This window comes from Pistacia vera, unplaced genomic scaffold (genome assembly GCF_008641045.1).
Source record: "Pistacia vera cultivar Batoury unplaced genomic scaffold, PisVer_v2 Contig899, whole genome shotgun sequence".
NCBI lineage: Eukaryota > Viridiplantae > Streptophyta > Magnoliopsida > Sapindales > Anacardiaceae > Pistacia > Pistacia vera.
Window position 1 is genome coordinate 114,724 of NW_022196777.1, and position 27,154 is coordinate 141,877.

The 27,154-nt window shown below is 41.8% G+C and overlaps 1 protein-coding gene and 1 long non-coding RNA gene across 2 annotated transcripts; both read left to right on the forward strand.

Moving 5' to 3' along the window:
• The first annotated feature begins 11,533 nt into the window (after window positions 1–11,533).
• On the forward strand, window positions 11,534–13,786 carry LOC116119674. The gene is made up of 4 exons (XR_004126425.1): window positions 11,534–11,744; window positions 12,273–12,383; window positions 12,795–12,942; window positions 13,549–13,786. It is a non-coding gene; the product is annotated as an uncharacterized LOC116119674 (long non-coding RNA).
• Window positions 13,787–15,070: 1,284 nt separating this feature from the next.
• Window positions 15,071–19,952, forward strand: LOC116119697 (5'-nucleotidase SurE-like). The gene is made up of 10 exons (XM_031405650.1): window positions 15,071–15,411; window positions 15,582–15,676; window positions 16,054–16,118; window positions 16,532–16,575; window positions 17,183–17,260; window positions 17,468–17,621; window positions 18,677–18,856; window positions 19,091–19,150; window positions 19,231–19,359; window positions 19,721–19,952. The coding sequence occupies exons 1-9, from the start codon at window positions 15,278–15,280 to the stop codon at window positions 19,339–19,341; spliced, it is 921 nt and encodes a 306-aa protein (XP_031261510.1). The 5' UTR covers window positions 15,071–15,277; the 3' UTR covers window positions 19,342–19,359; window positions 19,721–19,952.
• Window positions 19,953–27,154: the final 7,202 nt, after the last annotated feature.

Consider the following 27,154-nt stretch of genomic DNA (forward strand, 5'->3'; position numbering starts at 1 on the left):
AAATTCCCCAAGCGTAAGAGGACACTTCTTTCGAAGTGCTCCCCGTCCCGCAAGATCTCGTGAGGGTATTCCTTCAAGCTCACGGCTTGACCCAACCTCATGAGCTACCTGGAGAGGTTCAATAATACTCTCCAAACGGTCAACCAAAGGTTGGACTGTTTGATTTGGTTACACCACCTGAATCAAATGAGCGGTACCACCGCCTAAAACGCTTGCAGGACACATGAACGAGCGGAAAAGTGCGATAACTCGTGCCGCGCGTCAAAGGAAGGGAAAGTAGGTGGCGACATTGGGCCTAAGGACCCGAGGGACTAGCGAACACCAACCGCACCCTGGGTGAGATACCCTTGCGCAGACTCGGTGACAGGTCACATCCTGAGCTTCCCATGCCATATCGCGCGAGCACTCCCACAAAAGTGCAAGGCAGGGCGATTCTCATCACCCCAGAATGACGACCCTGATCGTCGCGCGTGGAAATTCCTACCGTCCGCGGGTCGGTTCGTACCATCGCGGAGGTTTGGAAGGTTCCCCAGACCATTCATCACCATCACATGTCCTAGCCAGCGTGTGTCAGAGCAGCCGGAACTACCGACCGAGGCAGGGGAATCTGACCTCTGGACTTCCTTAACCGCAATCCGAGGGTCGAAGCCCATGGGGGAAAGCAATCCCCAGATGGCTCCGCTGCCTCAAATTGAGGAGCTACAGCAGCTCTAGATCAGCTAAAGCTCAACAAAATAGCAAGGGCAGGTCGCAGAAGTGTCTCCTTTTTCTCCGGCTGTGTTAGCCGCCCCTCTCCCGTCCAGATCAGAATGCCCGATATGCGGGTTTGATGGAAATTCTAATCCATATGATCATCTATGCGAATTCAACCCCTGATAGAACTTCATCAAGTATCTAATTTGGCAAAATGCCGATGTTTGACAGTGACTCTTACGTCTCATGCCAAGCATGGTTCAGGTCGCTCCTTACGGGATCAATTAACTCGTGGAATTAGATGAGCTCCACATTCTTGAGACACTTCCAAGCGAACAGAAAGTTCTCAATGCCTTTGAGCTACCTCAGCAACATAAGGCAAGAAGGATGAATCCCTCTAATCTTACATCGATAGGTTCCATAAGAGCTTTATAAAGTAACTCACACCCCCGAAGAGTCCATTCAGATTCTTATCATAGCGGGAGTTCGTCCACAGATAGATCTGTGGAGGAGTTGCAATTAGAGGACAATGTTTCCTTCACTCGCTTTTACAACCTTACGAGAAATACCTCCGTATTAAGAGCTCCGTGGCCGTTCCACCGCCACGACCCCGACACTTCTGGTAATGTACCAGGTCGGGGGAAAATAGGAAGTTGATCGTAGATGGGCTAATGACGATCACACAAGAAAGAAACCTCGGTTTGAGCCCAAGAAGTCTTATGCTCCAGTTCCTCATCGCGATCACAACAGGACTCAGTATACCCCTTTGAAGGCATCTGTTTCAGCCATTCTTGATAAATCAGAAGAGCCGGTCTGTTCGAGACCTAAGCCCATGAAAGGTCCTCCTCATCCAGAAACAGTAAAAATATTGTCGTTATCATAGGGACAATGGGCATCACACCGATGAGTGCCGAGCTCTCAAGTAGGCAATCAAAATCTTTCAAGCAAGGGCATTTCAAAGAGTATGTTGATGACTCTGCTCCCGTAAGTGAGAAAAGTCAAGAGGACCAAGTAAGAAGCGTCGTGATCGCAAGGGTGTCTATAGCTTAGGGATAATCTATGGAGGACCGCACCTCGGAGGAAACTCACGAGGTGCCCAAGAAAGATATGCTTGCAACCCATCACGACCCCATCAAGTAATGAACACGACACAACGACCACCAAGGTTCGCAGGAGGAGGAATCACTTTCTTCGAAAAAGACACGTCTGATTGCATCTCCTCATGATGATGCTCTCGTCATCACGCCCCAAATAGGGCGCTTTAACGTCCACAGAATGTTGGTGGACAACGGAAGCGCTGTGAACTCCTGTTTCAGCCTGCTTTCAAGAGAATGAAATTGAAGAGGCCGATTGATAATCCGTGGATTATATAGTTTTCATTAGTCTTTTTATTCGGATTTCAGGTTACTTTCGGTGCATTTGACCTGAATTGATGTTTAATTATTTACATTTTGTGTTTCGGTTAAAATGGACAATTTATGCAAATAAGGATAAAATTGAAGTTTTGACTCAGAAATTAGTGTATCTCAGAAGTTAGAGAGTTCTGAAGCAGGATAAAACACATGAGGTTTGTTCCAAGGGGAGAGCACCGAGAATCGAAGAAGCAACAAAGAAGCAGCAGTGGCAGTTCTGTAAATTCAGAATCTTTCAAGTAACTTCACCCCGCGAAGATTTCTTCTTCGCCGCGGTGAAGTGAGCCAGTCACGAGCAAGACCTGCTTCTCTTCGCAGCGGCAAAGTTTATTCTTCGTCGCGGCGACAATCATTATTTTCAGTTTTGTTAAACGCACAGTTTTACTTTGTGCGTATTTTGCTGGGTAATTTGGGCGAGGTATAAAAGAACACTTAGCCATTTTGTCGAGGAGTCTTCGTTTTTAGGTTAAAGAGCTATTACATTTTCTTTGGATTTTTTTTGAGCGATTTTGAGTGGTACAGGGTGAAGCTTTGAGTTCAAACGAATGGATTCATCTCTTGGGAAGATCTTTTAACTTTATCTCATTTTCATTATGCTAACTTATATGTTTTCGTTTCGTTTTGTGTTGTTAATTTAGCTATGAACTAACTCATTTTGGGTTAGGGTTTTGATTGGTTTGGATTTTTCATGGGTTAAGTGTTTGATTGTCTATTTTCATATGAGTATGCTTTGGTTGTGTGTTGCTCTGATTTTTAATGCTTTATGTGATGAACATGATGAGATTGAGAATGAATCATGTTATGCTTCATGGGTAATCACCATTATAGTATTGGATGCTAGAGATAGATTCAAGAATTAATGAAATCATTGTAGGATTCTTTGCTTAATGAGTTTGAATTGTTAACCTTCAAATTGTTGGGTGCGGAGGTTAACAGAAGAATAGGAAAACATAGCCCGAGAGGGTATGTTAACACCTTAGTGAGTTCGATTTACAACCATTGCGTATGAATATGAATTAGTAAAAGTATAGGTTCAACCCATAAAGTCCAAATGAGTCAAAACCCTAACCGTTTTAATTGAATTGATTTTTATCCGTGTTTTCATTTCGCATTCATAATTAAATTTATTTAATTTTGTTTTGTTCAGTTTTAATTAGTATTAGCTCCCATCAATCCAAATCAATCGTTTGCTCCAACTTGATAACGTTAGGAACCTAGTGCTTAGCTAACAATCCTCGTGGAACGATACTCTACTCATCACTCTATTACTTGTGCGATAGTATACTTGCTACATATTGCATGTTGTAGAAAATACGCATCACCGACCTGAAGCCTGCCTTGATCCCCCTATATGGTTTTACAGAAGATCATCTGATCCCCAAAGGAACGATCTCGCTTCCGTCATGCTGGGTGACTTTGATGAGTGACCAAAATAACTGAATTCTTAGTAGTAGATTGCTTATCCGCTTTCAATGGCATTCTAGGGCGACCTTTACTGAGGAACTTCAAGCAGTCGCTTCATCTACCATCTCAAGATGAAATTCCCCACACTGACGAGATAGGGGAAGTAATTGGATCTTAGCGCCATCTCGCGACTGCTAGTGGGAGGCAATGTAGATGGCATGCAAGGGAAAGGCATCTCGCATGGCATTAACAAACAGGCAATGGCGATTAGTCGGATTGAACCACAGCCTGGCCCAGCCAGTATAATCTGGATCTTCGTATCCAGGAATGCCCTGCCAGTGGCCAGTTGAGGATCTAACAGTGTTCAGTCAACTAGAGCAAGCCAGCAGAGTGTTGAGGATTGGAAATAATCTCAACCCCCCGCTCTAACGACCTGATCAGCTTCCTTAGAGAAGTATTGATGTGTTCGCATGGACGCATCCGATATGGTCGGATCAACTTGGGCATCATTTGCCATGCTTTGAACATCGATAGTGAGGTCCAAGCCGGTCTGCCAAAAAAGAAGGGCGATGGATCCAGAGTGATATGCTGCCTTGAAAATCGAGGTAAATAACCTCTTTCAGAATGGGTCCATCCGAGAAACGCTTTACCCGAGCTAGGTTGCCAACCCGTTCTAGTAAGAAGCCCAATGGCAAGTGGCGGACCTGTGTTGACTTCACCAACCTCAACAAAGCCTGCCCGAAAGACAGTTTTCTCCTACCAAGGATCGATCAGCTCGTGGATGCCACCTCCGGGCACTATCTGCTGAGTTTTATGAATGCATACTCGGAATACAATCAAATTTCCATGTATGCTCAAACGAAGAGCATACATCCTTTGTAACAGATTGGGGTTGTATTGCTATAGGGTTATGCCCTTCGCCTAAAGAATGCGTGCAACTTACCAGCAGTTGGTTAACAGAATGTTTTCTGAGTAGATCGGAAGTCGATGAAGTCTATGTTGATGACATGCTAGTCAAGTCGCATGTGGCTTTAGATCATATAGCGCATCTTGCTGAGATGTTCGACATCCTCCGAAAATACAAAATGAAGCTCAATCCTTTCAAATGCTCATTCGGAGTATCCTTAGGAAAATTCCTAGGATACGGGAATAGAGATCAACCTCAGAAAATCCAAGCTCTCCTCGACATGAAAAGCCCGACTAACCGAAACAGGTTTAAAGTCTCAATGGGTGAATAACGACACTTAGTCGCTTCATATCGAGGGCAACAGATCACTGCTTGCCATTCTTCAACATTCTCAAGGCCATAAGAAGTTTGAGTGGACTCCCAGTGTGCAGACATTTCAGGCATTAAAGAGCATCTCGGAAGGCCACCTCTTCTGTCCAAGCCTCTCCCGCAAGAGATTCTCCTCCTGTATCTATCCGTCTCTCAGTATGCAGTTAGTATAGCCTTAGTTCGGGAGGAGAGCAAGGTTCAGTGGCCAGTGTATTACACGCAAAGCATCTGTTAGATGCCGAGATACGTATCCAGAAATGAAGCGATTAGCTTATACCCTACTGATCACTTCCCGAAAGTTGTGACCTTATTTCCACGCCCATACAATGCATGTAATGACAAGTTCCCGCTCAGGCAGTCATCCAAAAACCAGAGGCATCGAGTAAATTGCTCAAATGGGCCATGGAACTAAGTCAGTTCGATCTGCAATATAGATCGAAAGCAACTATCAAAGGGCAGAATGTTGCTGATTTCATTCGGAATTCTCATATCATCCGACCAAGGAATCCGAGCAACAAGCTAGCAAGTCATTCAGGAAACTATTCAAATATGTCGACCTGGAGCCTATACTTCACAGATCATCGAACAGGAAAGGGCCAGGGTAGTCTTTTTTCTCTTAAGTCCCGAGGGAACTCGTATCATGGCATCCTTCGTTTGGGTTCAAAGCGCACCATAATGAGGCTGAGTATGAAGCTATGCTTGCTGGGTTGCGGTTGGCCAGAGAAATGGGTTCAATCGCGATCAGCATCCACAGCGACTCCATGCTGGTTGTCACCCAGATTTTGGGGAATACCAGGTCAAGGAAAAAATATGATCAGCTATCTGAAGAAAGCCAAGACCGCACTCGAGCCGTTTAAGCACTTCACGATCACACGATCCTAGAGATAACAATTCTATGGCAGATGCCTTGGCAAAGTAGCCTCATCGCTAGACTCAGATGCACCAGAAAGTATTCCTGTTCGATTCATAGAGGCTCCCAGTGTCAGCTCGACCGAACAGCCGTGAATATAGCAGAATTAGTTTCTTGGATTACCCCTGTCATTCAGTACTCCAAGATGGGATCTTACCCAATGACAAGGTCGAAGCAAGGACCTTGCGAATAAGAGCTGCTTGTTACAAGCTAATAAGAGACCAGCTATACAGGTAGGGTTTAGTGCCCCCCTTCTCCGATGTGTAAACGGCGAAAAAGCAGACTACATCATGCGGAGATACATGAAGGATCTGCGTAATCACACGGTCGCACAATCTCTCGCCAACAAAGTTGTTCGTCAAGGATATTACTGGCTCCTGATCCAAGAAGACACCTACAACTTTGTCAAAAAGTGTGATAAATGCCAGCGGTTCGCGAATATACCGCAGCTCTTTTCCACCAGCTGATAACCATGACCAGCCCTTGGCTATTCTCTATTGTGGGAAATCGATCTCATTGGTCCTATGCCAGTTGGTAAAGGGGAGTCAAGTAGGCAGTGGTCGCGGTAGACTACTTCACCAAGTGGGTCGAGCAAAGCCATTGGCCGCGATCATCACCAAAGAGCTCAAGGACTTCGTCCTCAAAAACATTGTAGCCATTATAGGATTCCTCATACCCTCATATCTGATAATGGGAAGCAGTTTGATAACGAGGAATTTAAGCAGTTTTGCAACAAGCTGAGTATCCATAAAAAGTTTGCCTCAGTCGCAAGACCGTAACAAATGGTCAAGTTGAAGCTGTCAACAAAACCATCAAGCATACTCTAAAGGCCAAACTGGCGCAACCAAGGGAAATTGGGCCGACGACCTTCCTGAAGTCCTATGGGCCTACAGGACAACTCCGAGAACCTTTACCTCAGAAACCCTTTTTTTCGCTAGCATATGGCTGCGAAGCAATGATCCCTGTGGAGGTAGGGACCGTTTCACTTTGGAGGGACCTGTTCAACGGAGTCGACAATGAAGCGCTCATGCGTGCAAGTCTGAATATAGTTGAAGAACACCGCAGCAGGGCTCAGCTAAGAATAGCAGCTTATCAGCAACGCGCGAAAAAGTTCTTCGACTCTCTAAAGTCGAAGAAGAGACTTTCGTGTTGGCGACTTGTTTTGAAGGAATCCTTCTTAGTACTAGGAAACCAAGTGCGGGAGTTTTGGGACCGAACTGGGAGGACCCATACTGCATCGCCAAAGTGATAAGACCGGGACTTATCATCTCAAAAAGACTAAATGGTTCCGAAGTACTGCGAGCTTAGAATGCTGAACATCTCCGACCATATTATCAGTAATTCCGAACTCATTGTTTCCTTGTAAAGATTTTACTTTTCTTAATCTTTGTAATCTTTGTAAATAGCAAGTGCACAATTTTGTTCTTTTGTAATCATTCCCCATGTATACATTCTGTTCGCATAAACTTGTACCAATCGCTATTGTAAACAGTTAGAATGCGATCTTATATGTAAGAATACAAAAATTGTAAGTGCTCATGAAAGATTGTGAAAAGCGACGTCTTTATTCATAATAACAAAAAGGAAAGTACATGGTAGTAGAAAAAGACTACAGAAGGAGATCACTGATCCTCATCCCCAGGCTGGTTGCTGACCGCCTGTTCGGGTGCAGGCTCCTCTGGAACGAACTCCGATGCCTTTCTTCTAGGTCGTGCCCCGAGCTGCTTCCTCAGCCTCAGCTCGCGCGCCAGGAGCATGCTCATTCCGATACTCCTTAGGGAGGTCAGACAGGTCCATCTCAGGGTTCTTCGGCTAGAGGGCAAAGATGGACTGAATCATCCATTCTGCAGCCCTACTCTCAATCTCCACCTCCTCTGCTGCATCTCCTCCACAGTCAGCGAAGTGACGCAACCTCGAGTAAAGTGGAGCTCGGCCTCAAACGTGGATTGCTACTTCTCAGTAGTCTCCACAGATCGCCCCTTTCCCTCTCTGCTCGTAAGGCCCCTCGAGGTCGTTTGTAGCGCCTTGTCTTTCTCACCAACCTCCCTAGTAAGTCTAGCCACGGTCCTTTGGAGCTCTTTTACCTCCTCACTGCGCCTTCTCCAGTTCGAACTTCTGAAAATCCATCGTGCGAAGTGTAGCATCCCTTTCGGACAAATGCTGCTCTGCCTGAACGTGGATGAGTCCCTGTCTGCTCGCGCGGCATCTAGTTCCTACTTGAGTCGTGCGTTCTCTGTCCTTATTTCGACCAATCCCTCAGCAGCCCCCAGTTGGACCTTCTGCAGGGACAGGTGCATGGAGAGCAAGGCCTGCATAACGAAGAGATAAAGTTAGTCCTTTATATTACAAAAACAAATGTTCTCGCCAAGGGCAGCTCTCTTACCTTGCTCAGGTGCTGGAAGGACGTGGTCATCAAGACTATAGTGTCGGAGGCTACGAACTGCTCAAAAGCCTCTGCAAGCCCACATTCCAGCAAAACAAAGACTACCGCCTACAGATGGTCAGGTAGCTGACCTGTTGACTTCAGCACAAGAGTGTATGTGCCCATGACTGGTAGAGTTCCCTCTACCGGCTCCTTTCTCGACCTCCTCCCGGGGACTACGACCGCTATTATCTTGCTTGCGGACCCCCGGAACGATGGAAATGTCGGTCGTGCCCTTGGGTGGCCCCTCCGAGCGCACAGCTTGGTAAGGCTATGACCTTTCGGGTTGAACGCCCAACACTCCGGTTTGGACTTCGATTCCTCGGTTCGAATTTGCCTCCTCTTCTTAGCCTTTGGGCCGTGTTTTTTTGCTTCAGGTGAGCAGTCGAAGGCTGGGAGCACCCACAGGTTGGTCGAATCAGTTGCCGATGTCCCTCCAATAGGGGAACTGTTGGGAGCCACTCCAGCCGTCCAGTAGCACCCCTTCGGGAAAAGGCAAATTTTCGTGGTCGCGGTGATTTGGGTGCCTTGGGAGGCATGGTCGCTGTACATGACATCGTTAGTAAATAGTTCACTACATGTAAATAAAAAGGGCTAAGGTTAACAAGCTTACTCGGTGTGGTCTCTTAGGTCGCTTCTAAGTTGAAAACCATACTTCTGCAAATTTGCTATTGTTACGAGCAATCTTGCATCGCGACTCTCTTCGAGCAGAAAGTCGAAGGTAGCGATCTTGTCCAGATCCTCGGAGCTTTAACCTGGTCGTTTTGTTAACTGCAAAGAAACAGAGTTCGTTAGCAAAGAACGATAGAAGTTTGCGAACTCCAAAGAAGGAGGACTTACTTGGCTCTTGAAAATGGCAAATGCCATCGTGACGAAAGAAAAGGATTTCATCTCGTATGCCCCTATATTGCTTGGGTAACTGTGTATTCCCGCTTCAATGGTAGTTCACTTGGAAAAGTAGTAGGATCCTTGTCCTTACTCCTTTTCAGGATATACGAGCAACCGAGCTTTAGTGCGATTAGCTCGCCCAGTCCGTTTTCACGACACGCGATGTACATGGCCACAACTATCATGTACGCGTTTGGTGTGAGCTGCAAGGTGCGACCCCGAAATGGTCAAGACCGACCGGACAAGGGGTGGAAAGGGATCAACCCCCCACCCTTGAAAATGTTCTTAGAGATCGCGGCTAGCCCTAGTGGCTGATTCTGAGTTGTGTTTGTCCTGTCTCGGAAGACTTCCATGTTGATAGCGTATTGGTTTACCACCCTTTGAAGCTCTTCGTCTGTAAGTATCGACTGATGAGGGGGACTCGTAGGAGCACCCTCACACAGGTGAGCTGGTCCCTTCCTTGGCTCTGGTCGTTGGGGGTCCCATTCTACTGCAGTCTGAAAAGCGACATGCAGGGAATCACTTAGCCTTCGTACTAGTTTTGTACGATGACATGGAGGAAAAAGAAAATACTTCCTCCCTTAAACCCTAGAAAAGCCCTAACAAATACTTTTAGAGCCACCATCAATGGCTCAATCCCAAAGAGAATGTTTCATCTCCGATCAACTTCCGACAGACTGTCATTGCACGACAACTATTGAAAACAAGAAAAATATAAAGGTGGCAGAAGGATCATCTTTACCTCTTGAAATGAAAATTAGTCCTTCTGCTCCGGATATCAAACGTGCACCAATCCGATAGACAAGAATCAAAGCTCACAGAAATCCCTTGCTCTCTCTTTCTGAGAAGATGAATATTGTGACATTGCCAGAAGTGAACTTGGATTTTATAGTGAAGGAAGTGGCGCTTTGGTTTCCCGAAGTCAAATGATGTTGGGCGGAAAACACATCATCGTTGATCGCGACCACGTGTCATAAATCGACGGAGAAGAGTGATCGCCACGCTTCGAGAAACCAATCGTCGTTCACTTCCATTGAAACACTCAAGCGATGACACGTTTTCCCTCCTCCACATTAAATGCGCTCACATCCGCATTTAATGCTCTAATAGGGAATGTTGTTTTAGCATGGCTCGCATTTAATGCGTATGACTAACACTTATTGCGCGCAAGACACGTCTGTCAGAGCAAAAGATATTTCATTAATGCATCAACTATGAAAGTGCAACGGATAACATCTGAAGAGGTCGTTACGTACAACACTCTTCGGCTCATGTCTCATCGCGAAGCGGCGTGACTCCTCGACTGGATGTATATTGATCGCGAGGCCATACGATCTCTTGCCTCACACAAAAATTTGCAAAGTGTATCGGTCATGAGCCTCGAGCGAAGATCGAAGTCATTGTCGTGGCACTGGATATGGTCTAATACAGGTTAGACTATGAAATCAAAATATTTCATATCATTTCTTTTTTGTATTCTTCACCAAATCCAAACGCTCTGTTTCTGTTGAAACATGCACCTACAATTAGTCCTATATTTTATTTTCGTAAGAGCACGGTGCATGCTGTATCATAGCAATATGGCATCCCAATGTTTGGCATAATGCCCCTCAACATATCTTGCATGCATCTTGCATACCAATATTTTAAAAAAAGAAAAATTAAAGTATTTATTAAAACCATTGTACAAATTCTAAGTTGTTTATTGATCTTAATTTAATTGTTGATTAAAGTATAATTTGTTTGGCTCTTTTTTTATTTTTGTAAGGTGTTCGGATCACACCTCAACTATTTTTTGAAGTTCATTGAATATCCAATAAGTTTAAAAGACCAAATAAGTCATTAAGGTTTAAACATAAGAATTCAAATAATAGCGCATACTTCTTTGATCGGCCAATCCGTTGGAGTTATTTATTTACATGTTTGGTTAAAAGTTTAGTTGAATTTTGAATTTTTTTTTTTTAAATAAAGGCCAAAATGAAGAATGGCACAATATTGAATGTCTGGGTCCGGACTTATTATTGTGAAGTGGGCTGGACCAGACGAGTGCAACTGGACTATCACTGCTTAATGTTCAATTGATGAACCCCTCATGCCACGTTTCATTTCATTCTTTATTGTACGTTCATTATACACGTTAATACAGCAAAATTTTGTTTCAAGTAATTTAAAATGGTTTTGTTTATTGTCGGCTAAGTTAATTTACACTGCACACCGAAAATTTTGGCGTTTCTTTAAGGGAGAATGACTTGTTCTCACCCAAGGTTTGGGGAAGTGATATTTTTCCACTTGTCAAGTTTTAAAACGACACTTTCCCGCCCAACGTTATATACTGTTAGGGAGTTCCATTATGAAGAAGGGTAGAATTGTCAATTTACAGGAAGCCGCAAAAATAAAAAATAAAAAATAAAAAATTGAAATCTCAGTGTCCCTGAATGGTTGCCATGTGTCCCACTAGAGTTGACTCTGAAAAAAAGAAAAACGCGAGAATGAAAGGTTGGCTACCTATTCTTCCTATACTCTGTAAATCTCCCCACTCTTTGCAACTGAAGCGATTGATAATGGGAGTGGTTTGAATACATGAAAACTCTGTCGACTGGTGACTGGCGACTTAGGGTTGGCGACTGATGACGACGATTGAGAAAAAGGTTTGAAAGCAGTGAGCGACGAGCTGCAATTGGCTACGACGAGGAGTGAGAAAAAAAATACATACGACGACGACTGAGCCGAAAGCCGTGGGTAATCTTTCTTTCTTTTTTTAGGTTAAAAAAATTGTTGTGTGTTTTTTGTTTTGTTTTGTGCTCTTTTCGTTTGGTACTACAACAGCAACAACTATTTCTTCACGGGCATAGTTAATCTAGATTACTTGTGGTGTTCAGTTTAGTTGGTACCCAGTTCATGGAATTTTGAACTGTTAATAGTAAGTTAGCGAGTTTGTGGTTTATGAGGTTATGCGTTGCTCTGTTTGATTATGTTGTTTCTGATCTGGAGGAGAGAATGTGACGTTGTTTGTACTTGTCATCTGGATTTGTTGGGCTGTGTTTCAGGATGCTTTTGTGGAAATTGTTATTCAGTATAAGGGGTTTTTGTAAAAGTACCAACAGATTTGTGCTCAAAAGAAGGCACAAGTATCGTTAGTGTAATTCTTAGAATGTAGTAACACGACTTGCATGTTTCTTACTGATTTGCTCCAAGTCTTTCTCTTTTCTAAAAAATGAATATTTTTCTTACACAGTGGTTTTGATCCTCGATTATCTGCTGCTATAGGTTAATTCCATTGGTGCCAAGGTCTTAGAATTAAATGTCACGAAAGTGCATGACAAAGAAACTGGGATCACTCAACGCCGTCTTTCGAATGGAATTTCTATTAGTTATAAGGTATAACTTTTGTTTGTATTTAATTCTCTTTGTTTTTTTTTTTTTTTTTAATTAGATTTGGGTACTTTATATGTTTTTATGTATATTTGTATGTAATTTAGGATGTTTCAGAACATGGAAACGTTTGGTAAATTAGATATTTTGTTGAGAATCAGTTTGCAGTTTTTTTCATTTTTGGGGTTAATTTTTTTTTTTTCTCCTTTGGAGTCCTGTTATCTTTCCCTACCTCTTCTCATAATATATTCAATTCTTATTATTATGAAGCCTATATCTTTCAGTTGCTATTCATTGCCTTGAAATGAGAAAAACAACATGATCTCTAGCTCATTTTTCACATGTACTCACATTGATATGGGTATGTGTTTGCATAATTGATTACACTGCACACTTTATACCCTTGTTGCTGTTCAGATTTCAAAAAATAAAGCTCAAGGAGGTGTTATGCTGTTATTGTTGGCGGTGGGTGAGCAGCTGAAAGTTCTGAGTCGAGAGGAGTTGTTGGTATGTGTGTTTGAACTATCAGGGAGGGTGGTCGTGTGGGCAACTTTCAAGGGAACAGGTAAATTAAGTTATATTCAATGTAGTTTTATATTTTTTGTAATTTCAAGGTTACACTCCTATGAATAGTATGCACACACATATACATTGTTCTGTATTGGTTACCTTTTACGTATGCAAGATATGTCTTCATGTGTCGTTAAGGTCTGGAAATTTATTTCTTGAGTTATCTACAAATGTGTACTAATGGAACCAAGGTTTTGCTTGTACATTAGAGGAAAAATATAAAAGCACATTAGAGGAAAAATATAAAAGCATGTGCGTGAAAATCAGATGCAAATATGTATAATGTAGTGAATTAAAAAGTGCATTTCTATGAATAAAATCATTCCCCTCTTACCCATCTTGTTCCATTCTATTACCTTATCATAATTAACATTTAAGTTAGGAAGGGCTTGTGACCTCAAAGCATTGAGAGTTACTATAGTGAGTTTTCCCACATTGGGTGATGCCAAAGTTAGTTACATGTAATACTTTGGAATACTAGTTATTACTACTCAAAAATGAATCTTTTAGTCCTTTTTGCTGTGATTGTTTAGTGAACTAATGTGCACACTTGAAGCACCTATAAATACTCCCAACCTTAATATTTGATTTTGGATCGCAGATACGCTATGACAAAGACAAATTGGAGATGGTTTCTTGGTGGAAGAGCAAAAGGATAGTGAAGAATATTTTAAAGATCCAGAAAGCAAAGGAAAAGCAAACTTCAAGGAGCTAGAAAGTGGGTAGGTGAAAGCAAAACTTTCTGGATTTTGGGAAATCAATGAGAAACTGGAAAACCTGATTTTTTTGTATTGAATTCCTTATTTTTATTGAGTTTGAATTTTAAAAATCCTTTTTATGCACGGTAAGAGCATCTCTAATGGTGCTCTTTATTTTGAAGAACATTTTTTATATAAATAAAGAGTATCTTTATTAATTTTTAAATATAAAGAACATATTTCTTATTTAAATCCAATAGACTATTTAAATTTAATGAAGATACTCTTTATTTTTAAGAAAGAGAGTTAATAGGAGAGAGAATTAATAAATAAAATATATAAAAACTTGTAGTTTATTAATTAAAATTAGGATAGAGAGTGAAATTTGACTCTCTAAATGTGGAGAGTCAAACTCACTTTCTAATTTAAATTTGAAAGATAAAGAGTATATTGGATTCTTATTTTTATGAATAGACTATTTATAATAAAGAGTTTAGATAATTTAAAGAGTCATTTGGAGATGCTCTAATTTTACAATCTGGATTCTTATTTAAGCAAATTACTAATGCCAATACTTAGTTTATTTTGGTTTAAATTGACAAAAATTAAATATGCAACAACTATAAGGACAAACTAGTAATTTTAAAGGTTTTAAATTTATAAAGATCCAACGGTAACATCAGTCATTTCTAACATTATTTTTAATAAAAATCTGGAGGGAAAAATTGGCAATTTACATTATATATGAGAGCATAAATAATGGCATATCATTAATTTCAAATTTAAAGAGTGGATATATTGATAATTAAATATATTGATATAACATATTTTATATAAGAAATTATTAAATCAAATATTTAAGGGTATTTTTATATTTTTAGTTAAATAGTAATGAAATTTTCTAACGGAACATTTTGAAACTTGATGGGTAAAAAAGTATCGTTTCACCAAACCTGGGTGGGACAATGTCGTTCTCCATTTCTTTAATGAATTTATCTTCCATTATTGTTGGTACTGCCAAGTGCCAACCATTTCTTGAAAAACTTTATCAATAATTTATGCGGACTCTTGATGAGTAAAAAAGTTAAAAATTTCAAAATACAATTTAATAATTCAAACGTTATATTTTTGTTAACAATTTTTGTTAAATACATGATATTAATCATTATTGTCTTTTTCCCAACATGCATGTGGACTATACATATACATACATTTTATATGTAGTAACGTTTTAAGCATGTGAATGTTGGTTTAATTTTGAAGATAGAGGGCCAAATACATAACATGAGATTATTCATAGCTTTTAAAGTATGTTTTCTAAATTATTAAATAGAATTATTCAACTATTTATTAAGTGACTAAAATTTAGTATTAGAAAATACTATATTTAATAATGTCCGTCAGATTACATCAAGAAGACAAAAAATGGTTCTTGTCATCATCAGACAGCCGAAAAAGCATATTCTTCATCGCATTTGAACCATTTGCACAGAATAACGAGTAATGGCAACTAGCCAGAATCAGTTGCAACTGTAAATTTGGTCTGCCTCTGCGTGGCCTAAACGCACAGCACTTGTTTATAGACTCAGAGTCTCGGCGCATTTATTCAGTGGCTATTTGTTTAGAGTCAGAATGGAGAATTGTTCTGACAAGCCGACGATCATGGTCACAAACGACGACGGAATCGACGCCCCCGGCTTACGAGCCTTGGTCCGTGTCCTTGTCTCCACCGACCGTTACCACGTCCTCGTCTGCGCTCCCGATACGTAAGTCTTGCTTCTGCGTTTTTTTTCTTTCAGAATATGAGCTTTGATTGATTGAATTGGATAATCATGATACGAGAGGTGGTTTATGTTTTTGTTTGTAAAATATATTTGATATGGTGTATGCAACAATCCTGATTTTGTGATGAGATAAAATTGTGCGGCATTTTCAGGGAAAAATCGGCAGTTAGTCATAGTATAACTTGGCGTCATCCTATTGCAGCCAAAGCAGCAGATATCGATGGAGCAATAGCTTTTGCCGTAGCCGGTTTGTTTTATACCTTAATAGATCCTTTTATCATACCTTTTTGCACTTTTGTACATGAGCTAATGTTAAAGTTGTCCATATCCGTTTATGCTAGTTTTAAGGTTTTCAATAAGAAACAAAAGTTTTATTGTCATGAGGATTCAAACGCCCCCAGAGAAGTGAAAGTAGTCTCCATGCCGTCATTCAAATGTTTAGAATTTTTGAAATACCTTAAAACCTTTGTAAAATTTTGTTTAAAATATGTGGGGTCTTTGAAATGTTGGGGACGATCTATTCCTTTATGGTAAAAAACATCATATTCTTCAATTTAAACTACTAAAACATAAGTTTGCTTTTCTTAATAACTTGCAAAAGTTCTGTTTACATATACTTTGCAGGAACTCCAGCCGATTGTGCCTCTTTGGGTCTCTCACAAGCGCTTTTTCCTTCTATTCCTGACCTGGTAGCTCTCTGGCTATTATTTTTAATTACGGAATTGTTACTGATCATATCTCTGGAGAACAGTTACTTAAAAGCTTAGGTCATTTCCTTTGTTTGCTTCCCTCTTGTGTACTTACCTTTAGTCAGGGTCTGCATAACAAGGATGCCCTTTTTATGCCTCTCTTATGTTTTCAAATTGCCAAATGCATTAAAAAGAACATTTTAGGGCTTTTAAATCTAGTGACATGACAACAATTACTGTTCAAATCAAACAATTATGTTGTTTACATCAAGGTAACTTAGTTGGAAAATTTTTCTTTGGACAACATAGCTCATACTTGTTATACAATTTGGGGCCTGATTTTCTAAGAGTTGTGGTGCATAAAGTTATTTCATATTGTTGGTTTCTAAAGTGCCTCCTATTTCTGCACACAGGTAATCAGTGGCATAAACATGGGTAGCAACTGTGGTTATCACATGTAAGTCATACTTCATCTTTTGCCATCTATATATTATGTATCTGCAATCTTCTTGAAATTTCTTTCCCTCTTTTTAAATTGGAGATTTTTTAAGAGAAAGAGGGAGAAGTCGAGGGGATGGGAAGCAAAAAATAACATTATCACAATCTGTTATTAATATTTTCTTCTGATGTCTTCATCATGGTTAACTATATGATGATTAACTTTCTTATGTTCTATGCCAATTTTACATTCATTAATCAATGATGGATATAACGAAGTTCTTGAAAGATTTATATGCATATCTGTTTGAGTTATGTCGCCATTATCACAAGTTAATTTAAAAGTGAATAAGTCCAGTGATTTTATTGTCTTAAGATTTCCAAACAGACCCATCTTCAAACACAATGTTCTTTCAAAAGCTATGAAGAATAGACTAAGTGATTTTGTGGCCATGAGTTATTGAAATGGAGGACTGCCAAAGAAAGGCTTGCTATTAAGTTCCATTTAGCCTTTGCAATTATATAAGTATGCATTCATGTTTGGCTGTTGTTACATTAATCCAAGTTGTCCTAGTTGCTTTGCTAGTTTGGGCTTATATAGCTTTGGTTTTTTCTTTGACTTGCAGTGTTTATTCTGGGACAGTCGCGGGTGCTCGAGAGGCTTTCTTTAATGGTGTACCTTCTGTCTCTATATCATACGACTGGTATATACACATATGCTGTGCCTATATGCTTTGTTAAAGGAATTGATTTTGTTGAAATTCATGTACATTAATAGTGTATTATTGGAGTTAAGAACAAATCCAACTGGTGGTGTTGGGGCATGTCATTCTTTTCATAATTGTTTTTAACCCTTCTTTTAAAAGAGTTATTTGTTTTCCACATGATGAAGTTAAATAGTGAACTTTTAGGGTTGGAGGTAAAAGCACTATTCATGACTATACACTCGCTGCCGAGGCTTGCTTACCTTTAATAAACGCAATACTGGCTGAGATCAGGAATCAAACCTATCCCAAAAGAGGCTTTCTGAATATAGATTTGCCAACAGATGTTGCTAATCATAAGGTACTTTAAATTAGCTTTTCTAAAATGTCAAAGTTATGATAATTTTCTTCTTATAGAATAAATAAGTATTGTTACATGCTAATTGTCAAGTTTAGGATTATATTCAACATAGCCTCATGGGTATATTAGCCAACTGATATTTATATAGATTGTCTGAAGACTGTTTTGTCATTGGAATTGTCCAATCTTTCACGGTAAGACTACTCTAATATAGTTCTCTTGCTGCAGAACCATGGTGGTAAATCATGTGTAGGCATTTAATTGTCATACAGCAATTTATCTGAATAAAAATTGTTGTCAATATCACTGGATTTGGAATTTTAGATCTTTTTTTTTTTATTATTTATTTATTTTGGGAAACAGCTATCTTGTTGCCAATTCTTCTGGACAAAGACCATTTTCATTTTATTTTTATGTGTTTTAGGTGTTTTTATTATTAGGAACTTGGGAGTTGTTTTGTTTGGAAAACCTATGATTCCTCTTATTTGTGTTGGTTTGTGATTTCAGGAGAATATTACTTTTAGAAGTGGAACTAGATTTCCTTTTTGTTTATGAATTGACCATTATAAGCAGGCTTTAGATCGTATCTTTGGGCAGCATAAACTGGTTGGAAATACTAAAATTCTTGAATGATTTTCTCTTCAAATTCTCCTTTTTCTTCCTTTCTAGTTTAGCTGATCTTCCCTTTATCTTTCTATTTGTCTCTCTTGTCTGACGTCAATTGTGCTAACTTCTGCATCTGATTCCATTTGAAAGACTTTGGCATGCTAAGGGGTTGAAGAAGAGTGGTGAACATATGATATCTTTTTCAATCATTTCTGTAATTGATATTATGTCATTGTTATTATTTGAATGAGTTGAAATTCATTTTTGCATGTTACCTGATTCTTCAGACTAGGATATATGTGGTTGAGGTGCAAAGAGCTAAAAGACTTGTCATATGATGCAATGACTATAGTTTACTTTATCAAAAACAATGTTAGTCATTGTGTTACTCATACATTTGACAAAGTGGTTGTAATTTTATTTTTCTGCATTTCTTGTTGTCCACCAAGGGATACAAACTCACCAAACAGGGTAAAAGCATATTCAAAATGGGGTGGAGACAAGTCAGTTCTGAAACGCAAGGAGTCAGAATGTCATCAACAATGACGATGGAGACAGATCAACCAGAAGCAAAAACTGAAACTGATTCATCTACAATATCACAAGAACATCTTTTGTTCACGAGAGAGGTAGGTTCTCTTATCTTTCTCCCTCTTTCATTGCAAAAAATCTCCTGCCTTTGCTCAGATAAGTTGATCTTCCTTAAGGCTCTGAAATTGGAAAATAAAACCTGATTATGGATAAATTTAAAGTTATGGTCTTTAACAAATCCTTGGTCAGATTGACAACAGTTCAAAAACTTTGTGATATTTGTCATTTTACTTCAAATTTTGAGTGGAAGATTCTATTTCTCAATTTTATAGGCAAGGGGAGCCCACATTGCCGATCCTGATACAGACTGGCAATATCTTCGAGAAGGATATGTGAGTATCTGTACTCTACTTGATTAAACTTCTGAATCGAGTGGCTAATCACTAGCATGGTATCCAAAACTTCATTTCAGATTACTGTCACTCCACTTGGAGCCCTTTCTGATGCAGAGATGGATTGCCAAGTCTTCTTCAAAGATTGGCTGCCTAGTGTTAATGAACGTGCTTCTTCATCAGCACTGTAATGCTATAATATCCTTCAGGTGAGTAAAACAAACAGCATGAAAATTAGTCAAACATGTGTAATTGCACCCAGCTTACATGGTCTCTCAATTTCTGTGCGAAAATAATTGTAAACTGAGCTAAGAGACAAAGAACCTTATTGTACTTATTTGGTTCTTGTAGAACTGTATTTTATGTGAATGAAGTTAGGGCAATATTTGCACCACATCTGAATTCAACTCAGGATTTTGTACCCTCTGCTATCAATTAAGTTACAAAGATCTATTGATATGTAAATGCCTGCATTATGTTTCCTTCCTTTCTTTGGTCACCTAAATTCCTCAACTCTGCTATCAACTTCCATGCTAAATGTTACTAATATATCTTTCTGTTTCTTTACAGCTGAAATGATGATCATCGTAACATTGCGTTCAAATTCAACTATTGCCACTGAATTTTTTGGTGCTACTCTTACATTGAGAGGAACCCTTATTGATCAATTTGATAGTTATCTTCCTACCCATAGATAAAGTGTGTGTGTGCTTTCAAGAGACTATATGAAAATTTAGGTTGGGATTATCATGAATGCTGCCAGAATAATTTGCAATACAATTTTTATGGTCATCTTGATCTCAGCTAACTTCTCTATCAAACTATACAAGAAATAATTACTTAGAGATTGGTGATATTTTTGTTCTTGGGTAAGGTAATATCTCTCTTTTGACTCGAACATTTGGATATAGCTAACTTCAATCTCTAAAGGGCTTGGCATCTGCCAAGCGATTGATGATTTCATTTATTTTTAATCAAAAGAGTAATAATTTGCCTGAAGTAATGACAATTACAAATACTAAAGAATAAACTAAATCTTATCATTATAGAATGCAAGTCCAATTAAACAAACCATAATATAATAATATTCCTTACTTTAAGCAAATTTGAATGATCTAGCGTTTGACCCAACAACTCTATTTGAATATGGGGGTATACAGACAATCCTTCAGATATAATAATTACAGTGCGACCTTAAAAACCAAAGAAAGAAACTTGTTCTTGACCAAATTAACATGTGTTTTATTCATGGCTTTGATTGCTTTAACCAAAATAAATTAGTTGCAAATGTGTTTGTTCAAGATATCTCTTTTATTGGGTAAAAGACACTGTTATACTAGAAATCAGTTATCAAATTTTAGTTCGATACAAGAAATTAAGTTGCGTCAAATAAAAAGTATCAAGTTAGAAGCAGTAAACTAACCAGTTAGGATTAGGAAGGCCATCTAAATTCAAAAGTCAGAAGGCCAAACTTTACGAAAAGCAAGAGTCATTATTTTCTATGGAGTTTTGATGGATACAGAAAACCAAAATGAGTATGATACTAATACTTGGACCCTAAAAATCAGCTAGTCCTTGACGTCGATTAAACACTCTATAAGTTTAAGCTATAAATGTGATAATTGACCCTAAGATTTGAACCCAAGAAGTTAATAAAATGAGTAAATCTTCTTAATCGTTAGACCAATCCGTTGGGATTAATGATGCAATATTTCGTTTCACTTTCTAGAATATAGGCCTTCTACACTCCATTTCCCATATTCTGGTCATACTTATTCTCTGTGCTAGCTTGGGAAAAACAGTAATTAACATTGACTTTGAAATTTGATCGACTTTTATCAAAATAAATTAGCCCCAAGCCTAAGCCACAAATGTGATAGTCGTCCCAAATCTGACTATCTATAGTGTGTATAAAAGTCTGGTGGATAAGATGAAAAGCTGGCACAATTTTTCCACATGTTATGATAAAGAAAATTATTAAGTGATAGACCAAAGACTTCGTCTTCGTCAGTGCGGCTTAAATTTGATTAAGACTATTCCCTGAAATATATTACGGGCACATTTAAATAGAATTTTTAAGTTGTAGATAATGACATTTTGATTCTTAACCTTTCTTTCTATTGACTGTGTCTTAATCCCCTGTTGTTTTCTACGCAGCCGCTTCTTTCAATTATGACGACTTCAATTACCGAAAACTAAGTGATACTTACACTATGAATCTACAACTAATCACACATCATGTAGCTATTATAACAATCTTTAAGACCTCAAGGTTGGGAGGAGATTTAAAGAGATTTGTTCTTTTCTTTGAGTTTTTGGATTCAAACTTTGAGACTATTTATAACAATAACATCATAATTTATCTGATTTTTTAGCTTGTAAGGGGTTTAATGAATTCCAAAATTAATTGAGATGCACTCAAAATTGGTTGGGACAGTTACCAAAAAAAAAAAAAAAAAAAAAACAATCTTTAAGACAAACTGTTGATGCTCGTTTTAACACCAACGAATTTTTACGTGGATAATATCAATTTACTGTTCGATGCACGTGAAAATAGAGTATAAGAAAAGTGAAATAGCTGTAGAGGGGGTTTTTAAGTGGTTCGGACGCTGAGATAGCAAGTCCTACGTCCACTGATTTGTATTGATATTAGTGGATGTCAGGTCGCGGTCGCGAGCTGACTTACAACAGACGAAAAAGTCAAAGCAAGGTTTACAAGAGAGAGAGATTTCTATTTGTTCTTTTTTTTGTATGTAAAATGGCCGAATCCCCTTAATGAAGGGGTCTTCCCTCTTTTATACTGGACTGGAGTGTATAATCCTTGCTAAATCCGTGGTTTGGTGTGATTGTCAGTGTATAATCAGGCTTTATGTCCCATTTCCCTTTTTCCAAGCTGACATCGCACGACTTGTGGCAGGAGAAAGGACGCGTGTGGGCTCCACATCACTTGGCAGGTCTGACGTGTGCGTGTTGCTCTGACGGGAGCAGGTCGCCCTTCACGTGACTCTTCCCACGTCAGCCCTTTATTTTCTTAGGCATAACAGAAGCCCCCTAGTTTTTAAGGTTCGAAGGTCGGACCTTGGAAACTAAGTTACGCTGAAATTTACTCGCCCCGACCTGAACAGGAAGAGCTCGGTACAGAACTCTGGCGAACACGACCTCATGCAGTCCTCAGTCAGAGCGAGCTGACAATCTCATCTGTAGAACCTGGATCTGAGGGGCGCTCCTCTATACAGGTTCAACGAACCTGGTTTCACGCTGCCATGCGGTCTGCGCGCGCTAAAGCATGTCAGGCACATTAAATGCTCTGCGTGCTGAGCTGGCACCGTTTGGCAGTGTTAGTGGCGCAGCGTAACCGAAGCGAGGGCCATTACTGCGTCAGTTAATGCGACGTGGGTGCATTTAATGCGGGGAGAGAGAGAGTGGGCTGTCGTTTCAGTTCCAAGGTGGGTAACCGTCGGTTCGCAATCCCCATATAAAAACTCACTTTTCTGACGAAGCCACCGAAACTTCTTTCGCTTCAAACCGAAAACCTTCGCACGCCAGAAGCAATTTTGTCCGATCGACATTCAGGCAATCGAAACGGATTTCGGCATCAGCCTCACGTCTCAGAGAGTAAGGTTTTCCTTCTTCCTTTTTCCCCTTTTTGTTGTTGGTGGAATAGTGGCGTTGGGTCTCTCTGCGTTTCACCAGAGACACGACGCCGTCCTTGGATTCGAGCCGTGGACGGCGGCTCGAGTCGGTAATGGATTTTTAGGCGTCCTGTCATTACTCGGGACGAACACAAAGGCTCTAACGACCGTGTCGTCGATGTTGCAGACTGGAATGGAACCGTCCACATCCAGACCCGAGGAGGAGCCAGCCGTCCTCGCGGGAAGTCCCCGAGGACGCGCCCTCGATGTTTACTCGGTTCTTACTTCCGAGGAGTACGATAGAATAAAGGCGCAGTATGATATTCACGCAGAGGTGTTCCTCGACCATACCAGATCGTCGCGGCACCCCGACAATGGCCTCGCCGCGATCTCAGAGGAGATCTCAAGGGTGGAGGGAGGATTCCCTTCCATCCTTCATCAGGTCGGTTCGGATCATTTCGGGATCGCACCGATGCAATTAACACCAAACGCGTATGTATCGCTGTCGCGATGTACATCGCGTGTGCGAGAACGGCTGGGGAGAGCAACGGCGGTAGAGCTCGGAGTCGCCTATACCTCAAGAAGGTAGGGACAAAGACTCGTACTACCTATCTCGGCGACCTACCATTGCCGGGGATACACAGTTACCCCAGCAATGCGGGAGCTACGAGTCTAAGTTCTTCTTTTTCTATACAACGGCTTTTGCCGTTTTCAAGATCCGAGTAGGTTTTCTTATTGAGCCTATTATCTGCTCGCCTGATCCATAATAACGACCTGATTTGTTTTGCAGTTAACAGAACGACCCATCAGTCGCTACTCGCTGACCCGGATAGGCTCGTATCCTTCGGAGTTTTAGACGAGGACAGTCGTGACGCGAGGAAGCTTGTGACGACAGGAATTGCGGAGTACGGTTTTTTAGCGACCAGGCGTCTTTAGAACCGCTAGCAGGTAAGTCGCTGGTTTCTTTTGGTCGTTGAATGATTTCGTTTACTAACGACCTCGAATGCAGGAACGATGCCCCTAAGGGTCCGGGCAGTCCCGTGAGCACCGTTTGTCTTTCCTCGATCGAGGGAAGAGAGGGAGGCTGACGCTGCTCGTGCTGTCCCGGCACAGCCGGTGCGAACAGTCCCAGCTCCCCAGCCCGCCTGCTGCGCAAGGGGCAACCAGGTCGGGACAGGCTGTCAGGCACCGACTACTCGCCCTAAGGAAAGGCCCCGGCCCAGAAGTCAAAGAAGAGAAAGCAAATTCAGCCTGACGAGTCGGAGACCGAATCTGAGGAAGAGCCTCTTAGGTCGCGTCAGGGGTCCCGGAGGTCGGGTAAGGAGCCTGTGGCGAGGCAGGTGAACGGACGCACCTGTTCTAGATTCGTTGGGGGTCTGCCCGAGTATCTGCAGCCGATCGTTTATGGCCTGCTCGATTGTGAGCTATCGGAGTCATACAATGAATTTGCAGATACGGGCGACGACCTGCTGGCTACGTGTTTCAGATCTGAGCAAGGTAAATTAACCGTACTTGAAATTCCAATCCGATTGTTCTAAACCATATTCTGCTCGCAGGGATTACTTGCGAGAGGATGTCCATGGAGAAGACGCCGGGGGACGCAAAGGGGACTAGCGACCTGGAAGAGGAGGTCGCGAAACTGAGCAGAGCTTGGAGTCCGTCGAAGCTGAAAGGGCACAGAGTTCGAAGCGGCGGACAGGATCTGCACCAAAAGGATGCCGCCTTGCGATCAGTGGATTTCCAGAAGGCTGAGCTCGACCGTCGTGTGAGAGGAGATCAAAGAGCTTCAGAGGCGACCGCCCGTCTCACCAAGGAGTCAGCGAAAAGGACCAAGAACTGCGGGCGACCTTCGAACGGGCTCAGCGGGCTGAAGAAGCTAATGGGGCCTTCGAACAGGAAAGGCTGGCTCTTGATGCCGACTCCAGGAGAGTCGGGAGAAGATGCTGCAATGACTGCGGAGATGCAGAACTCGTCTCAGGGGTTGGAGGAGAAGGCCGCGGACTGGGCGATCGGGTCCATCTATGTCCTTTGCGCAAAGAATCCTGATTTGGACTTCTCCGACCTGCCGAATCTCTGGCAGGCGACCTTGCGGACCATGGCGAGGAGGACCAGGCTGCTGCGGCCGCCCAGGAACCCGACCAGGGGCCTGACCAGGCTGGTGGCTCCGGCTCGAAGGATCTTCCCGACCAGCCTTAGTGTTTAGAGAGTCGCTCCTTTTGTACTCGAGTCTTTAAACTTTTGTATATGACTCTTTTTTGCAATTGAAGTTTACTTTTATAAATATGGTTATTTACAATTGTGGTTCACATAAGTGATTACATTATAAATTTTGTCATGCGAACAGAACACATTCGAATGTTTTAAGTAGACAGAGTAATGTCTGAAAAAAGAAATATCAAAAACCGAGCTGAGTTTGGGATTACTGTAGTATGGCCGAAGGTGCTCGGCGTTCCAAGCTCGGGGTACCTTGGAGCCGTTCAATCTCTTGAGATGGTAGCTCCCTGGTCTGATCACTTTGTCGATCCGGTACGGGCCTTCTCAGTTTGCCCTAGCACCCCGCACTTGGCTCTCTGGTCCCGAGGAGACTTCCTTTAGCACCAGGCTTCCGACCTGGAAGTCTCTTCGTCTGACCTTCGAGTCAAAGAACCTTTTTGCTCGCTGCTGGTAGGCTGCTATCCTAGCGAAGCCTGCTGCGATTCTTCAATTAGATCCAAACTTGCTCTCAAAAGTGCTTCGTGTTGTCTCTCGTTGTACAGGTCCCTCCGAAGAGAAACGGTCCCGACCTCGACAGGGATCATGGCTTCACAGCCATAGCTAATGAAAACGGGGTTTCCGAGGGGAGGTCCTTGGAGTTGTCCTGTATGCCCATAAAACTTCGGGGAGGTCGTCAGCCCAGTTTCCCTTGGCTGCCCCGAGCTTAGCCTTCAGAGTGTGCTTGAGGTCTTGTTGACTGCTTCAACTTGACCATCATTCGCTTGCGCCTGGCGAGAGGCAAATTTCTTGTGGATGCCCAGCTCGTTGCAGAACTGCTTGAACTCCTATATCGAATTGCTTTCCATTATCTGAAATGAGGTGTGTGGGGATTCCGTAGCGGCACACTATGTTCTTGAAAACGAAGTCTTTAACTTCCTGGTCGTAATCGCGGCCAGTGGCTCGGCTTCGACCCATTGTAAAGTAATCCACCGCGACCACGGGTACTTGACCCCTCCCTTTCCAACTGGCATGGGGCCGATAAGGTCATCCCCACATGGAAAACGGCCAGGGGCTTGACATAGTAACCAGCTCGTGAGAGGGTGCTCGCGGATTGCGAACCGCTGGCATTTGTCGCACTTTTTAACAAAGTTGTGCGCACTTCTTGGATTTTGGGCCAGTAATATCCCTGACGAACAATCTTGCTGCGAGAGATCGAGCTGCCGTGTGGGTGCCACAGATCCCTTCATGAATTTCCGCAGATGTAGTCTGCTCTTCAAGGGTTACACATCGGAGGAGAGGGGCATGAATCCTTTCCTGTATAGCTGATCCCCGATGAGTGTGAAACGAGCAGACCTTACCGTAGGACTCTCGCCTGAACCTTGTCGTTAGGCAAGGTCCCGTCCTGAGGTATTGTATAATGGGAGTCATCCAGGAATCTGACTGACACTCGTTCATGGCTCGTTCGGTTGAGGCTGATGGCGGAGCGTCGACAAAACGAACAGGAATGTATCAGGGGCCTCGGAATAATGATGAGGCTATCTTCGCCAAGGCGTCGCTATAGAGTTGCTCTCTCTGGGGATCTGAGCGATTTTAAAGTGTCTGAACGACCCAAAGAGGCCTAGCTTTTTCCAAATGCGGACCATGTTCCCTTCTTTGGCTTGGTACTCTCCTAGGATTTGGTTGACGACCAGCATGGAGTCGCTTAGATAACTGATCGTGGTTGCGCCCATTTCTTTCGCGAGTCGCAACCCGGCGAGCAGGCTTCGTATTCGGACTCATTGTTGGTCGCCTTAAACCCGAATCGGAGAATTCCATGAACTCGAGCCCCTTCGGGGCTCACCAGGAGGAGACCCGCACCTGCTCTTTCCTGTTTGTGACCCGTCGACGTAGAGGTTCCAGGTCGATAGGTCTGAATAGTTTTGCCCGACTTCGCTGGACTGCTGCCGTTTGGGAGATAGGAGAACTCCGAGATGAAGTCTGCAACAGCCTGCCCTTTGATGGTCGACCTGGGCATATAGCTTAGGTCGAACGGCTCAGCTCCATGGCCCATTTGAGCAACTTTCCTGAGGCCTCTGGCTTTGGAGGACTGCCTGAGGGGGGAACTCGTCATTACATGACGTATGGGCATGGAAGTAAGGTCGTAGCTCCTGGACGCGATCAGCAGGGCGAAAGCTAATCG

Coding starts and splice junctions, on each gene's coding strand:
- LOC116119697 (XM_031405650.1), top strand. CDS start 15,278: ATGGAGAATTGTTCTGACAAGCCGACGATCATGGTCACAAACGACGAC. Junction 17,622..18,676: donor CAGATGTTGCTAATCATAAG/GTACTTTAAATT, acceptor TTGTCCACCAAG/GGATACAAACTCACCAAACA. Junction 18,857..19,090: donor ATCTTTTGTTCACGAGAGAG/GTAGGTTCTCTT, acceptor TCAATTTTATAG/GCAAGGGGAGCCCACATTGC.